The sequence below is a fragment of the Myotis brandtii genome, unplaced genomic scaffold, assembly GCF_000412655.1.
Source record: "Myotis brandtii unplaced genomic scaffold, ASM41265v1 scaffold2514, whole genome shotgun sequence".
NCBI lineage: Eukaryota > Metazoa > Chordata > Mammalia > Chiroptera > Vespertilionidae > Myotis > Myotis brandtii.
The window spans coordinates 103,935-119,551 of NW_005359533.1; the positions used below are offsets into that span (position 1 = coordinate 103,935).

General features: G+C 38.0%; 1 protein-coding gene across 3 annotated transcripts in view; it reads right to left on the reverse strand.

Annotated features, from left to right (window-relative positions):
* The window catches only part of FKBP15 (FK506 binding protein 15, 133kDa), a 54,497-nt gene that overhangs the window by 12,841 nt on the left and 26,039 nt on the right, over positions 1-15,617 (reverse strand). For all 3 annotated transcript variants that reach the window (XM_005867845.2, XM_005867844.2, XM_014540959.1), the window contains 11 exons: positions 13,487-13,629; positions 12,948-13,005; positions 10,542-10,649; positions 8,533-8,635; positions 7,454-7,563; positions 5,814-5,928; positions 4,296-4,405; positions 3,898-4,005; positions 3,403-3,497; positions 2,489-2,591; positions 1,019-1,190 (listed from right to left, as the gene is read on the reverse strand). In XM_005867845.2, coding sequence (XP_005867907.1) covers positions 1,019-1,190; positions 2,489-2,591; positions 3,403-3,497; positions 3,898-4,005; positions 4,296-4,405; positions 5,814-5,928; positions 7,454-7,563; positions 8,533-8,635; positions 10,542-10,649; positions 12,948-13,005; positions 13,487-13,629 — 1,225 coding nt within the window. The remainder of the gene's footprint in view (positions 1-1,018; positions 1,191-2,488; positions 2,592-3,402; positions 3,498-3,897; positions 4,006-4,295; positions 4,406-5,813; positions 5,929-7,453; positions 7,564-8,532; positions 8,636-10,541; positions 10,650-12,947; positions 13,006-13,486; positions 13,630-15,617) is intronic.

The following is a 15,617-nucleotide window of genomic DNA, read 5'->3' on the forward strand; positions in this document are numbered from 1 at the left end:
AGGTTATGCTCTAAAAGAAAGGGGATTTATCTTTAAGATATCACTGTACCAACTGACATCACTGGTTTTTTTAGCTACCAGGCAGTGAAGTTTGCTTCTTTCCCACTCTGCTGCTGCTCCAGCTCCACCCACTGGTCCCATCTGTGTCGTCCACATTTGTTTCTATACACTGAGGTGGATGCATCAACATGCTGGTCTTCCCAAATCTTGTACCCAAGTCACCATGGCTTGAGCACCACCTTTGTGCCACCTTTGAGCACTGAATTAACACTAATTTGGAGGAAAGGCCTTTACAAATATGAGTGAGGCACCATCCTTGCCCTCTAGGGGCTTGCATTCTAGAGGGGAAAACATACATGTAAATAGTGCTGATCAAAGGCAACATGTGAGAATGGTTGTAATGATCCCTGAGGAAAATTTTTTTTAAAAAAGATCAAATATTGTAGGGAAAAAACAAGGAAATCTTCTGAAAGAGGCAGATGTTGGGAAAAAAATGGGAACAAATATTGGTGAGGGTGGGCACACCAAATCCAGAGGACAGCATGGATACAAAGCAAGACAAGAACTACAGATGTGCTGAAGAGTAGAGCCAGGATGAACTGAGCAGCATAATGGGAAATAAGCCAAGATGGAGGGGCCCTGAGTGCTGGCTAGAGAGCTGCAATCTATTCTCCAGGAAACAGGCAACCAGTACAGGAAGCATCTCTTTCAAAAACTTCCACTGTCAAGAGTTAGAGCAACTCTAACGTCCAGGCCTACGAGGCCAATTCTAAGTCCAAAGATATTGAAGGCCAACACTTGGCTCAAACAAAGAGGAACTGTGGCCACTGGTCAATTCTACACGCATAGTCAGTTCTTTTGTTGTCCTTTATGTAGGTTTATACTGGACCACCTTAATTTTTGGCTCAGTCTTCACAAACTTCATGAGCATTATGCCAAAGGTATTGAGAGGAAGGAAATAGTTTAATTCCTTAAGTTTAAATGGTCAAAGTCCCAGCCCTCTCTACACAGGACACACCTGAGAGCTCGGCCTGCAGTTTGGTGAGTTGGCCCCTGAAGAGGTCTGTCTCCTTCAAGCTTTCTGTCAGCTGCATCTGTAGCTCTGTTTCTTTCTTTTGGTGAGCAGTCATTTTCAGCTGCAGGTGAGAGACCTGTGCAGTGGCTGCTGCTAACTCTTCCGTCACCTTGGCCTAAAGAGTAACAAAGTATGACGTAACTTTAAAATGGGTGTTCTTTGTCTCTAAGTGATGACCCAACCTCACATACTCTATGCTGACTGCCCTGGTAGAAAGGGAGCTAATCCCACCTTCAATCCGCATTGAACTAAAATCAGACCTTCAAATGTACAAAGTGTCTGACTCAGGAATTGCCTTGAAGAAATGTGTCCTTAGGAAATACTTTGGAAGATTACAAAAATGTTGCTACAAGGATGTTTGATGTAGCATTGTATGTAGTTGGAAAAGAATGAAAAGATAAAATGCTCAAAAATGAGCTTAATTAAGCAAAGTATGACAACTATCCTGAATGGTGTTGTCAAAGAATATTAATAGCACTGGACACAGTCACAACCTATTGGTAAACATCACCAATCTGATACATGAAAAAAAGGTATTCCTACCATTTCCTAACTTTTCTACATGTATGTTTTTTAAATAAAAAAGGAAATTTAGAAATTTAAACTGAATATCTTCAATGGCAATCAACTATAATTTCTCCCCTGTGGTACTGCACTACCAGTAGTACTATAATGTAAAGATCAGCACCATGAGAGTTACTGCTTTGGGGGTTCTTAGAAAAACAGAGCTAATAAAAGAAGGGAATGCTTCAACTTTTGACTGCTTGATGTATGTTAAATGGTGACCTGCGCTAGACAAACGGAAGTAAAATATTGGTTGCAAAATCTAATCTGGAAAACTCTCTAATGATATTCTGTGTATTAAGAGTGATAAAGAAAATTGTGATTAAAAGAATGTCAATAAATAGGAATGGTAAAAACAAGTGACAAATACCACCTTAATCTCACCTGAACTGATGTGCTCCTATAAAAATTAGAAATGAGCTAACAGGAAAGGCAGTAAGTGGTTGCTCTTCTCGTGACTAGTCTTGCTTTCTGGACAGCAATGTAGTCATGGGGTTGAACCATCTCCCCTGCACTATCATACTGCTACTACCATTACTGTTCTTATACTTTACATGCATTTTTACAGTTGTCTACTTTCTTATCAACAGAATAAATTTAGTTTGTAATAAGCTGTATAATTCATAAATTACTAAGATCAGTGATTGTTTCTGAGTCAACTTATTGCAAAGTATATTACCTAACAGATATCTGGATGATGGACATATTAAAATCTCTTGGAAGATTTCTAGTTCTCTTCCCAATGAGAGCAAAAATTCTGTTGAAAAGCAGATTGGTAATTACGTACACAGGACCACTCCTGAGCTCTACACATCCTGATCTGGGCTTTTCTCTCCCCAGTGACTTTACCTTCTCTTGTTCAGCATGCAATACCCTTGCCTGTGTGTTTTCTGTGGCTGTTTGAAGTGAGTTGTTCCTCTTCTCCATCATCAGGTTACTCTGTTCAACATACCTATGAAATAAATAGGGAAAAAGAAAACATTTATCAAGCATCAAATGTATTCCAGGTGTAACACACATTCAGTCCTCACAACATTGCTCTCTACCTCCATGAACAATATAAAAGCTTTTTCTTTCCCTGAGAGCTGCAATCAAGTTTAGAGTCGGAACCTGGGCTGGAGGTGAACTGCTTTGAATTTGCATAATGAAGAGAAGAGAAATTGGAAGGGTGTGTGTTGTGGTGAAGGGGATGAGAAGGCAAAAGAGACTAGAGTAAGAAGGCTGCAAGAGGGAAGAAAAGAAAGCCCCTCCCTGCCCCCCTTCCATGTGAGAGACAAGAGACATGAAGAAGAAAAATATGGGAGAATGATTTAAGTGAAACACTATATGCCATGACATGTATCCCTGACCCACCCTCAAATCTTCAAAAGGATCTAGAAAAATTACAAAATGCTTGGAAATCAGTGAGGTTCTGGTTGCTTAAATAGATTCAACCTACACAGTGGAGGAAGAGTTGATACCAGTTTTCTAAGTATTAGCATCACTTTTATGGAAACTAGGGCCAGTAGGAATAAACACAATACCTAAAGCTAGGTAATGAAGAGCAGAGCTGAGATTCAAGCACAGGTCTGCCTCACATCACAGCCTACTGAGCTCTTTCTACTGAAACGCCTCTCAGAAAACAAGCAATAATTCACATGACAGGCAGGAAACAGTAGGAGAAATACAGATAAATTGCCCTAAACAGATATGTTTTTTAACTTGGGCATTTACAAATTAAACCCTTTTGTCCATCCTAGCTAGTGCCCCGTACCTGTCATTACCTCTGATTTCGTTCAATTAGTTCACTAATCTTGTCATTCTGTTCTTCTATCCGGCTGCTCTTTTCAAGGATCTCTTGCTTCAATCTTTCATTTTCCTGGATTCAAAATGCATGATGTATATCTTAAGTTTTTAAGAGAAAAGTGCCAGATAAAAGGGAATCAACTTGGACAGCAACGTTACATATTTTGAGGTAAAAAACTTATAAAATACTTAAAACTTATACCTGAGGAATACAAATCACTATGCCCAATAGATTAAACATATAAATGGCTATAAAACAAAATTTTGAAATATGCTCAGAGAGAAATGTTTCCTCCTGACTATATAGTGATGTCACTTGGAATTAAGCCATAACGGATTTTCCAGAATTTCCCACCTCAGTGTGGCATTTATCACATGCTCTCTATTTCCGGAGTGGAGGTTTTAAAGGGTAGTAAGTCTTGGGAGAGAACAGGGCAAGACTCCAGGCTATGCTCTGTTCCTGATCACCTTACCTGAATAATTCGCTGGATGTTGCTCATGATCATTCTTGTTTCCATTGTAACTGACACGCTAGGAATGAGCAAGGAATTGCCAGCACTATGCTTCTGTAGCTCTTCAACCTACAAAAGGGGTGCCAGAACGACTTTGTGAGAAAATTTTAAGTGGAGAAATATAACATACCCAAGATAGAACCCCTTTTTTGAGGGGGCTAATGAGTTTCTGAGACAATCTCTAATATAAACTAGAGCTTTCTTCTGCTAACTGGATCCCAAAATAAAAACTATCCTTTAGGGAAATAACTACTATGAACACAGGAAACCAAAAAAGAGTTTACCTACAGCCCTGGTTGCTCCCTATGTGTACCCCTGCTTGTATCCATTTCCAACATAGTCCCCGACCTGACAGGCACCTTGGTCATGAGGTGATCCATTTTATCAGCCACTTTGCTGACTGCCATTCGAATTTCAGTGTTATGCTGTCGGGCTTCAGTCATGAGAAATGAAGCCATGTCACCAGATCCTAAACAGAAAAAAGTAAAAAAGAAACTTACGAAACTGGAGTAGAGGACATTGTATGAGGAAAAGCCATCAGCAGAGGAAAGAAATAAACATTTCTAAACACCAGAAAATCCTGTACTGACACTTCAGGAGAAGATGTAGAGCAGACAGACCAAAAGGCTGCTAACAATAACCAGGTTATGCTCCTGAAAAATGCACCAGGGGATACAGCTTGGTCCAAGGGCACAAGTATGTTCACTTCCGTCTGCAATAGCACTAGCAGCTCAGATTGTTTCTCCATTCATCCAATTGCGTGCCAGGTACCAGGGATACAACAATTAATAAAACATGGTTCCTACCCCAGGCAAGCTCACAGTCTGGTGGGCAGAGACTCACATTTAAACAGATCATTACAACAGAATGTACAAAAGGACCACAGAGAAAATCAAGATTAACTATTTGGTGACACACAGACACAATCATGTCTCTTGAAGGAGAGGAGGGAGGGATGGTAACTATACAGAGGAGATGACAGATTTCATGATTTCTTGGATGGAGAAGGGACAGGGCTTCTAGACAAAGGTTGCATCCAGGAAACCCATAAATTATGTTGTAGGATATATTGTTCTTCCAACCACTATCCTAATAGCAAAGATGATTATTACGCAAAAGACAAGCTTCAGAGCAAGAAGGTAGAACACCATCCCAGCTGTTTACATTTTATTTTGTTTTGTTTTATACACTAGACAACCACACTTGTACATGCATACAAGATACCTGAAAAGTTACCTAAGTAACTGTTAAAAATAGTTTCCTATGGTCAGGGGGTTTTAATGATGGAGGACAGTACTTTTCACATTTGCGTTATTTGGACTTTTAATAAAAGTATATTATTTTCATAATTTAAAAATTTTACCAGATCAGCTTTCACCTGAGTTACTGAACATCCACAAACAGCCATCATGCTCTCTCCCAATTTCCTCCAATGTTTTGCTATTTTTAATTAATTCTACAGAGTCACACTGACAGAGGAATTTTAAAAGGGCAGGGGAAAAAATGCAAGAAACAAAACCCAGAAATAAATTCTACAGAGCCACACTGATAGAGGAATTTAAAAAGGGCTGGGGAAAAATGCAAGAAACAAAACCCAGAAAGTGAGATGAGGGTTTTTTTTGGGAGGGGTGTGGGGGGAATGATGGAAATGTTCTAAAATTGGATTGTGGTGATAGTTGCACAACTCTGTAAATTTACTTTAAAAAAATCATTGAATTATACACTTTAAATGAGTGAACTGCATGGTCTCTAAATGATACCTCGAGAAAGTTATTTTTAAAAAGATAAGAAAAATAGGGCAGAGATCTATTGGAGTCAACATGAAAACCGGATGGGAGGAAGGAGAGCACAGCAAAATATGATGGGAAACTACCTACCTTGAAAATGGGGAGACTGAGAGAGCGGTGCTGGGTACAAGGGCCGAACGGGCTGCAGCTGGGAGGTGACAGTTGGTGCCTGGGGATAACCATAGGCTGGCATACCTGCATAGGGCTGAGAAAATGCCAAGTTACAGCTGGTTTACAAACATTTGTGCCTTTCTTTTTTGCTTAATTTATCTTTGATAGAATCAAGTGGACAAGCTAGAAGGAGACTCAAACTTATTGAAGCTGGAGATGGATGAGATCAGGGTTTGGTATTAAGACCTGCAGCAGGAGCATTGGCTTTGTAACCCGGTCACTGAAGTCCTACCTACAAAGGGAGGGAAGGGCGTCAGGTCACTCCTCAGTCCTCTGGTGAAACGATTTGATTAAGTAGGAATTCATATCTCAGCCAGCAGGCCTGGGTTTAAGAAATGTTAAAACTAAGACAACTCTGCTTAGTTTCCATTGAGGGAAAAGGAGAGTTGTTCACTGAGATGCCAAACTAAACGCACCAGGTTCCAAAAGATGCCTCTCTCCTGCTGCCTTCTGCTCATCTGTGTAACCAAGAGCTCTATTTTCCTCTGAGCCTCAGTCACCTCAAATATAAAATGAAAACAGTAACACCACTTCTTAGGGTCGTTGTGTGGACGAATTGTAGTGATACACAGGTAATGTTCCTAACAGCTAATAAGTTAAGTGCCCGGCAGATAGGAAATGCACAACAAACAGCAGCTGTCATTTTGATGATGATAGTTACTGTTCTATGAATTAAAGAAATTAAGCTTATATAGCTTCAGATATATAACTACCCATTAATTATATATTAAAAAATATTAGTCTATGGGATGATAATTCTCTATCAGGGAGTGGAGAGAAAGCAAGTGGGACTTTTGCAATTCTGATACACCTTGTCCACCATCACTCCACCCCTCCATTAAGAATCACCCAGGAAGTGAGCCCCTGTTATCATTGGGAGTATGTCTCATCCATCAAAGGTACAGGAACAGAAGAAAGCGTCCACTATCCTGGCAAACAGTCAGCAGAGGCAGACAGGCTGCTGCCACTGCCTTCTGTAAAAACAGAAAAAACCTACGTTAAGGAGTCACTTTTAGAGGATAGTTGGACACCAGAGTCCAGCTGAACTTTCTCTGAAGCCTCCACCCTCAACCTACAATTACTGTGCTGACTTTGGCCAGTAGGGATAAACACAATATCCTCACTTTCCTCACCTAATCTTTTAAAACCAATTCTACTGGAGTCTCAGCTATGGGCTAGTGGAACGAAAGTGGGTGCGCTGAGTACAGTGCAGAATCTCAGCCTATCCGCTGTCTGAAAGAAAAGAATACAGGAGACGTGTATCCCTCTGCTAGGCATGTGTGAAAAGGAAACAAACATGGATTGGGCCTTGACTGTGTGCCAGGCTTTGAACCAGATGCTTGGTCTGTTCTTGCACTTAATCTTTAAAACAACCCATAAGGCACGTAATCCTCTGACTGGTTTAGGGATGAAAAAGTGGTGGTTCAGGAAGGGGAAAAACTATAATCTCTGATTGTAGAGAGCTGCTATTGTATGAACTGTGCAGGAAGAAGAAAAAAGACTGACTGGGCCATTATAAATTACAGATTATAAATGACATGGTTTTTAAATGTTATTACCTGAAAGGACTGGGAATTTCCAGATACAGCTGAGGAGTGGGAATCGAGAGGTGCAACCTGCATTAAGGCAGCAGAGGGTGCTTGGAGTCCAGAAACAGACGGCTGAGGTGCTAAGATAAAGCAAGAAGTTTTCACCATTACCCACCCTTGCTTGTGTGAGTCCAAAGTAGCACTTTACAAACCTTTGGGCTTCAGCCTTGACCACTTTCCTCACCTAATCTTTTAAAACCAATTCTACTGGAGTCTCAGCTATGGGCTAGTGCAGTGGTCGGCAAACTCATTAATTAGTCAACAGAGCCAAACATCAACAGTACTTCTTCAAAATAGACTTGCCCAGGCTGAAAACTGACTTCTGCGCATGGGCCACGAAGTTTCAATCGCACTGTACGTGCGCACCCGCACATGGTATTTTGTGGAAGAGCCACACTCAAGGGGCCAAAGAGCCGCATGTGGCTCGCGAGCCGCAGTTTGCCGACCACGGGGCTAGTGGAACGTAAGTGTGTCTTCTCAGGGGCATTTGACTCAAACGGACAATCCCGTCAGCTGACAGGAAGCGCAGAATTACACAGAGGGAGATATCTCAGCAGCTGAATGCATAATTCCAAAACTCTCAATGCAACACAGCAAGCAGACTCAATACACCACCAGGTCTGAAAATGCCCTACTCAGGGATGAACTGACAAGTTTGACATTCTAGTCCAGTTCTCAGTACTGAAACGATGCAGCCTAACAATATAAAGAACAGTGATGATAACTTTGGTGCCGACCCAAAAGTGGGTCTTCTCAGGGGCATTTGACTCAAACGAACAATCCCGTCAGCTGACAGGAAGCACAGAATTACACAGAGGGAGATATCTCAGTAGCTGAGTGCATAATTCCAAAACTCTCAATGCAACACAGCAAGCAGACTCAATACACCACCAGGTCTGAAAATGCCCTACTCAGGGATGAACTGACAAGTTTGACATTCTAGTCCAGTTCTCAGTACTGAAACGATGCAGCCTAACAATATAAAGAACAGTGATGATAACTTTGGTGCCGACCCAATTCAAGGCCAGAGTCACAGAGGGCTTCCTTACCGTGTGTGGTGACCTGTGGTAGCACTGGCTGCGCAGGCTGAAGAGAGGGCTGAATGGATGGAGGCGGCATGGGTTGCCCAGCTCCTCGCAGAGCATTCACTTCCTGAAACAGGCACCAGCGTTTTCGTTATTGTGTATGAGTCCTTAGCTGAAGACTAAGGTTGGCTATCCACCCTAACCCTGCTTACAACACAGAAGAGGAAGGAAAAGCAAGCAGGAATGCAAGACTTCGGGGTGTGGGTTGTGGGGAGAAAGCAATGTATTATGTAATAGAGTAAAATCCCTCTCCCTGTAAATCTTATCAAATAACTGAATATAATTTCTTCACACATTCTAAGTTGCTTAAGTTTTATTATTTGAAGCAGCTAAACTGACTGCTCTCCAGAACATATCATTTACCAAAACAGCAGTGACCTTAAGCCTGACCTATCTGTTCCCACACAAGAGGGGTCTCTTGCAAGGAAACCCAGGGAATAAGCCAGCCTCTTCTTTCCTGCTACATAATCTCCCTAGACCTGCAGGTACCCAATGAAAACAGACCAGGGTCCACTGCATCTCATTACCATAATGTTTGGGGGAGAATATACTTTTAGAGTGTTTTCCCCCATTCTTTCCTTTCATAAAAGTCAAAGCACTGTTGTTCTCTACTGTAACTCTAAACAAAGGCATCTTACAAACATCTTCCTTATTTAGAGAAGGAAAAGAAAAACCTGAGGCACAATGTATAGTGACTGTGATCTGCTTTACTACACAAGGGCTGAAACCTCACTCTTTTATTTTGATACTTCCTCTTGTTCCTGACATACTCAGAAATGTATCAAGCATTTCTGAAAAAGCATCCCACTTTTACATCACTATAGCTCTAAATTAACCTAAATGTCTAACAACAGAGCGAACGGAATTATGATAAATGAATATACTAGAGCACTGGGTTGCCTTTAAAGATAATAATGCTTTGCTTTATTTATTTACCTTATTTATATTATTGATATTAACAAAAATGTTTATGACATGACACTAAGTTAAAAAATCAGGTTACACAGCAATATATATATAGAAGAATGGCCTTATTATCAAATATGTTTCTTTTTTCTTTATAATTCAAATTATTCTATAATGAATAAGTAACACTTGAAATTTTTAATATGATCCAGTCCAAATTTCATTTCCAGAGACCAGTCCTATAACAACTGAAATCTCTCCTTTAAGTGTTAAATCTACTTATCACTTTTCCAAAAAGAGATAAAACAAAGTTATAAAAAATAAAGCTATTTTGGAAAATTTTTCTTAGGAATATGATCTTTTCTATGTTTTACATCAAAAAATAAAAAAATCAATCTCTATTAAGCATTTCAATTGAAAAAGGCTGGTTTCATCAACAAAGAACCAACCAATGAGAAAAGAATTAAATTAAAATTAAGTTATTTCATATCATACAATTTTAAGATGGATTAAAATTTTATATCTAATGTAAAATAATAAATATTTCTTAAAAACACATATGATTGGGAAAGCTTTCGAATCATAAAGGAAAAAAACTGATTTGATTGCAACAAAATTCCTGAACTTCAAAAAAATCACACCACATACAATGCCAAAAGACACAACAGTGTTATCTTTAGTATAGATAACATCAGTGGGAAGACCACCATTTCCCAAGAGGGCCCGAACATTCAATCAACAAATACAAGTTGAGCATCTTTCATGAGTTGGGCATCATGATGCCTACAGAGTGATTTTTACTGGCAATAGAGTTTCCAATGGAAGGCTAAATTACCTCCTTAAAATGCTCAGTTCTTGTGGCAGATGTATGAAATTGCTTCCGTTTCTCAGAGGAACTGCTATCATAATAGAAACACATGTACCGATAACAACCTGTTTCATTTTGAATACAAACTCTCTAAATAATGATTCTGGGCTAGAGGCAGAAAAAGCAGCTAATTTCAACCAAAGGAACAGATGATAGCAACTTCTGCACTAGTCATTCTAATACAGTCAGGGGAACATACTTCAATTTCTGAATCATTGGAATCCAGCTGTGGTGGAAAGATGGGCAGCATGGGCTGGCCCATTTTAGCCATCCGAGAGATCAACTTGGCCTTGACTGTATCAGGATTCTATAAAGACAGGAAAGTCATAAAAATCACTGTTATCAAGGTTCATACCTTCAGTTAACTCTATGTCTTTGGCTCTTGTATCATACTCAACAAGTCCCCCTGACATATCTATTTGAAACCATCTCTTCTAGAAAATGAGAACATTTTCTGGCCTAGAAACATACAAGGGTCATACATAATAATAACAGTAAAAATAATTCCCTATATGTTTGGATTGGACGAAGTGGTTTCATATGTATTACTTCATTTCAATCAAGTCTCCCCACCAGGCATAATTATTCTCATTTTACAGATGAAAAATAAAGTATAGATTAAAGGAAGAAGGCATTTTAGATTATTGCACCCTTTCAAAAGTCTGGGGAAAATTCAGTAGATAGATATTCACAAGAGATGTGGGGAGAGAAGGAAACAGGAGCTCTTTGTTCTAAATTTGGGTTCATTTAACTATGACTTGGCACTAACTACATATTACATACTAGTGTAGTAACCCTGACTACACACTAGCCCCTGTGCTAGAAGCATATGCAGCCATTAACTGGTCCAAAGTACAGCCTTCAGTGGAGAGTACATAAGGTGATCTATTGAACACAGAAAAATTATCATAACCTCTATTTTTAAATTATTTTAAAGCTACAGTAACAAGACAATAAACCTGTTTACAAGGATTGACAGAACTTTATTATATAATCTGTAAATAGACATGGACTGAGAGTATGTGCTCATTTTTTCCTTAACTGATGGATATGCATAATAAAAAAAGGTTGGATCTGTCAAGAGAAGACTCCATACAATAGAATACTATGATCTAGAGACAAAATAAGGATGAGAAAACTTTGTATACACTAATATGGGAAGATATCATTATATATATTATAATATGTAAAAAGCAAGGTAGATAATATATAGTATGCTATTTTTTTGTGAAAGAAAGGGAAAGAAATAAACACATATTCAAATTTGTTTGCATCTGCATAAAGAAAAATTGAAAGAATATATAACAAACTAATAAAAGCAGTTACCTAAGAGGGGTGAGATGGAATGAGTAGTGAGATGGGGGGAGGGGTGGGAATGAGTCTTCTCAATGTATATCTTGTTATATTGTTTTGCTAACTATACTATTTGAATGTAATTACCTATTCAAAACAAAACATAAACATTTAAATGTAAGATAGAGAAAAATGGTTAATTTTATGTTATGTGAATTTTGCCTCAATTTAAAAAATATTAAAAAAAGAAAGGCAGATCACTAGTATACTAAAGGTTACTGAAACTTAGAAATAGTTGACAAAAGTAGCCATGTTTAGAAAGCACAATAGAACCAATTCTGGACAATTTTTTGTGATTGTTTAAACATCTAAAATTATAATTGTTGTTCAGTTTTCTTCTGATTCTTTGGCTTTACCTTCTGGGTTTAGGAGATCACTTTTTACACATATCAGATCAATTATTTGCTTAATAATTCCTGCTTTGGGCTGAACATAAATAAGTAAACTAGGGTTAGAGAGAAATTACTTATCAATTTCACTCCACATAATCATCTTGTTTCCAAATATGGTAGGTGAAGGTCACAGAACTTTAGAACTTGAAGTACTTTAGTTATCATCTCATCCACATGTAGCAAACTCAGATGCCATCACAAACCAGGCAGGGCAGCAGCAAACTAGTATACATCCTCCTTCAACATATTCAAATCCAAATTTTACTATAACAGTGTATTGATCTTATCTTACATTTGGGGAAACACAGAGGCCAATGTCCTGTTCAAAGTCAACTAGCTGGTGAATTAGTACAGAATTCCTCTGAGAGAATGAAAATATGTAGACATGTAGTGTAATTACAATAATATGCAGTAATTACAATAATAATAAGCTAATGTTATGCACTTTTACAATATGCCAGAAATAATACTAAAAACTCCAGAGGCATTATTTCATGTAAACCTCAGAAAAATCTCTTGAGAGGTTATTGAAGACATACTATAAATAGGCTCTGAGCTTAGTGTTTTACAAACATATCTCTAATCATTACAAGAACTCTATAAGGAGGCTGTGAGAATTATTTGCATTTTAATAATAAAGAAGCTGAGGATCAGAGAAGCTAGATAACTTTCTGGAGGCCACATGATTATAAGAATAAAGATTTGAACCCAAGTTTGTCTATGCAGAAGTAAGGGGAAATGAATAAATTAACCATTAATTTCCAGCTACATCCACAGTTCTCAACATTTTTTTATCCTTACCCATACATGAAAACTTTTCAGCAAATTGGGGGTGAGGGAAGACAGATTCATATACTCACTGTATTCACTGTAAGCTGTTCACTGAGGGAATTAGATTTGATACGAAGAGTCGGCTCCCTGAAAGCAAGTAGAACATATCCTGAGATGAAAACAAAATCCATAATCACAAGTCCAAATTATACTGATAAACAAATTGTTTTTGAAAATGTTTACCAATTTAATAGCTGTAAAACAAAAATTTAACTCTTTAGTTTGCTTAAGCTCTGAAAGCTAGTGAAGATGAATAATTTTCTATCCAAATGCTTATTTACATTTTTTTTCCTTCAATATGTACTTTGTGATTATGCCTTTTAACCAATTTTATTCCAGGGTTTAGCAGGCATTCTTAAATATCTGAGTTAGTGCTTTTACAGACTACGAATATTAATCCTTTGTCAGAAAAACATGATGCAAGTATCTTCCCATTTTCCTCATTACATTTTTAAGTTATTTAAATTTTGGGGTTTTTTTTTAGTTTTCAACTATACCCCTATTTCTAAACCTCTCTAAGAATAATTTTTATACACAAATAGAGATTGATACAAATCCAGTATCTGACCCTGACTTGAAAGGCACCGATGTGGGTGGTGACACAACAGGATCAGCAGGTAGGCTGTCAGCACCAGGTATGGGAGAAGGGGCGGCAGAATCCCGGGAACTAACACTTTGTCCGTCAGAGCCGGAATCTCTGGCAAACTTCACCTAAGGAAAGAACCCACAGGTGAAACAGGTCACCAAAAAGGCACCCTTTCCCCTCCATCCTCCTTGCATTTTACTTATTCTTCATTACACAAGTCATAATCTATTCATTGTAGACAAATCAGAAAATGTAGATAAGCCAAAAAAGGGGGAGGGGGGCAAGAATCATCTATAATCCAACCACTAAGCAATAACATTGTTAGAATTTAAGATGTAGTATTTCACATTTATTTATCTATGTGCGTATGTGTGGGGGCATATGTGTGTTTTTACAAAAATGGGGCCATACTGTTTTGCAATCTGCTTTGCTCACTTACTGATATATTAATCTATTTCTATGTTACTAAATTAATGATCTACAACATCACTTTTAACTACTGAAGAGTATGTCTAACTTCAAGGGTCATGCCCTTAACTACTATTATGTACAAAAAAAAAAAATCTCCAAAGAATTCTGGGAAATCATAAATATCTATGGTATTACAAAATATATTTCACCAATTCCTAGCTGTTGGACACTCAAGTTATTTCCAATTCTTTCTATCACAAACAATACTTCTATGAATAGCTTTATATCTATATATTTGCATATAACTTAAATATAGGGTGTACCCCCAAAAAATATACATACACTTTGAATAATTATAAAGGCAGTGTTTCTTAAAATACATTTCATTTTCAAAAGTGAGCTGTCAGTTGTCATAGTGTGTATACATGTTTTGGGGACAACCTGTACTTCCAAAGCATAAATTCCCAGAAGTTAAACTGTTGGTTAAAAGGTATGCTAATTTTTTTGTTTATATTGTTAATCCTCACCTGAAGGTATTTTTTCCATTGATTTTTAGAGTGTAAGGGAAGGAGGGAAGAGGAGCAGGAGGACGGGAAGAGAAGAGGAGAGGGAGAGAAACATCGATGTGAGAGACATCGATTGGCTGCCTCCCCCATGCACCACGACTGGGGCCGGGATCAAACCTACAACCCAGGTACTTGCCCTTGACCAGGAATTGAACCCCTCAACTTTCAGTGAGTGGGTAGATGCCCCACCACTGAACCACACTGGCCAGGGCAAGGTATGCTAATTTTTAAGACTTCTGATATATACCATTAAATTTCACACCAGCAAGGGTGAACAACTACTTTATACTCTACACAGAGTGTATAAATCCTTTTCAACACTCTTGTCACACAGGGCATAATCATTCTGATTCAGTCTTGACAATTTAATAAGCATGTCAATTTGAAATTATTAGATTACTGGAAAAAAATAATGATTTTTATGTTTACAAAATGCCAGTCTTGATGGATACAAATTGGTTTGTTATCTATTACCAGCCATGATTTCCTCAAACTCAAAGGAAAACTGAGAGACTATTAGCAGCTGAGGAAAAGGCAGCTGGAAGCCTGTCAGTCAAAGAGGGCTGAAATGACCCCCAGAGAAAACTGTCCAGTTAGGGAAGAGTCCTTGAGAAGAAAAGCATATTCTTTCTCAGTGGTAGCAGGAATATGGCTACAATAAAGATGATCATAATATTTATTTGTTGTATTTTATAGTTTATGGTCACAAACATAATCAGATTTGGACCTAACAATCGCAGTGTAAAGCAAACAAAGGTCTTTTCCCCCCTTGGGAGGAAGAGAGTAGTGCTAACTTAATTAACCATAATTTGTTACAAATTCCATAACAAAAATTATAAATTCATGACAAAAATTTTAAATGGTACAAAAGGGTAGAATGTAAAAAAGTAAAACTTTCTGAACTCCATTTCCATTCTCCAGAGAAAATCACATAGAATCATTCCTTTTTAAAAAAAAAAAATTATCTTACTGTTTATTAGTAGTTCTAGAAAATTGTTTTCCAGAGAGAAAAATCATTAAGAGTTAAGTTGTTAATAAAGTAGATGGATACACACACACACACACACACACACACGACCATACTATCCATACTGTTTTGTAACTTCTTTCTTTCATTTAACAATAGATTTTGGATA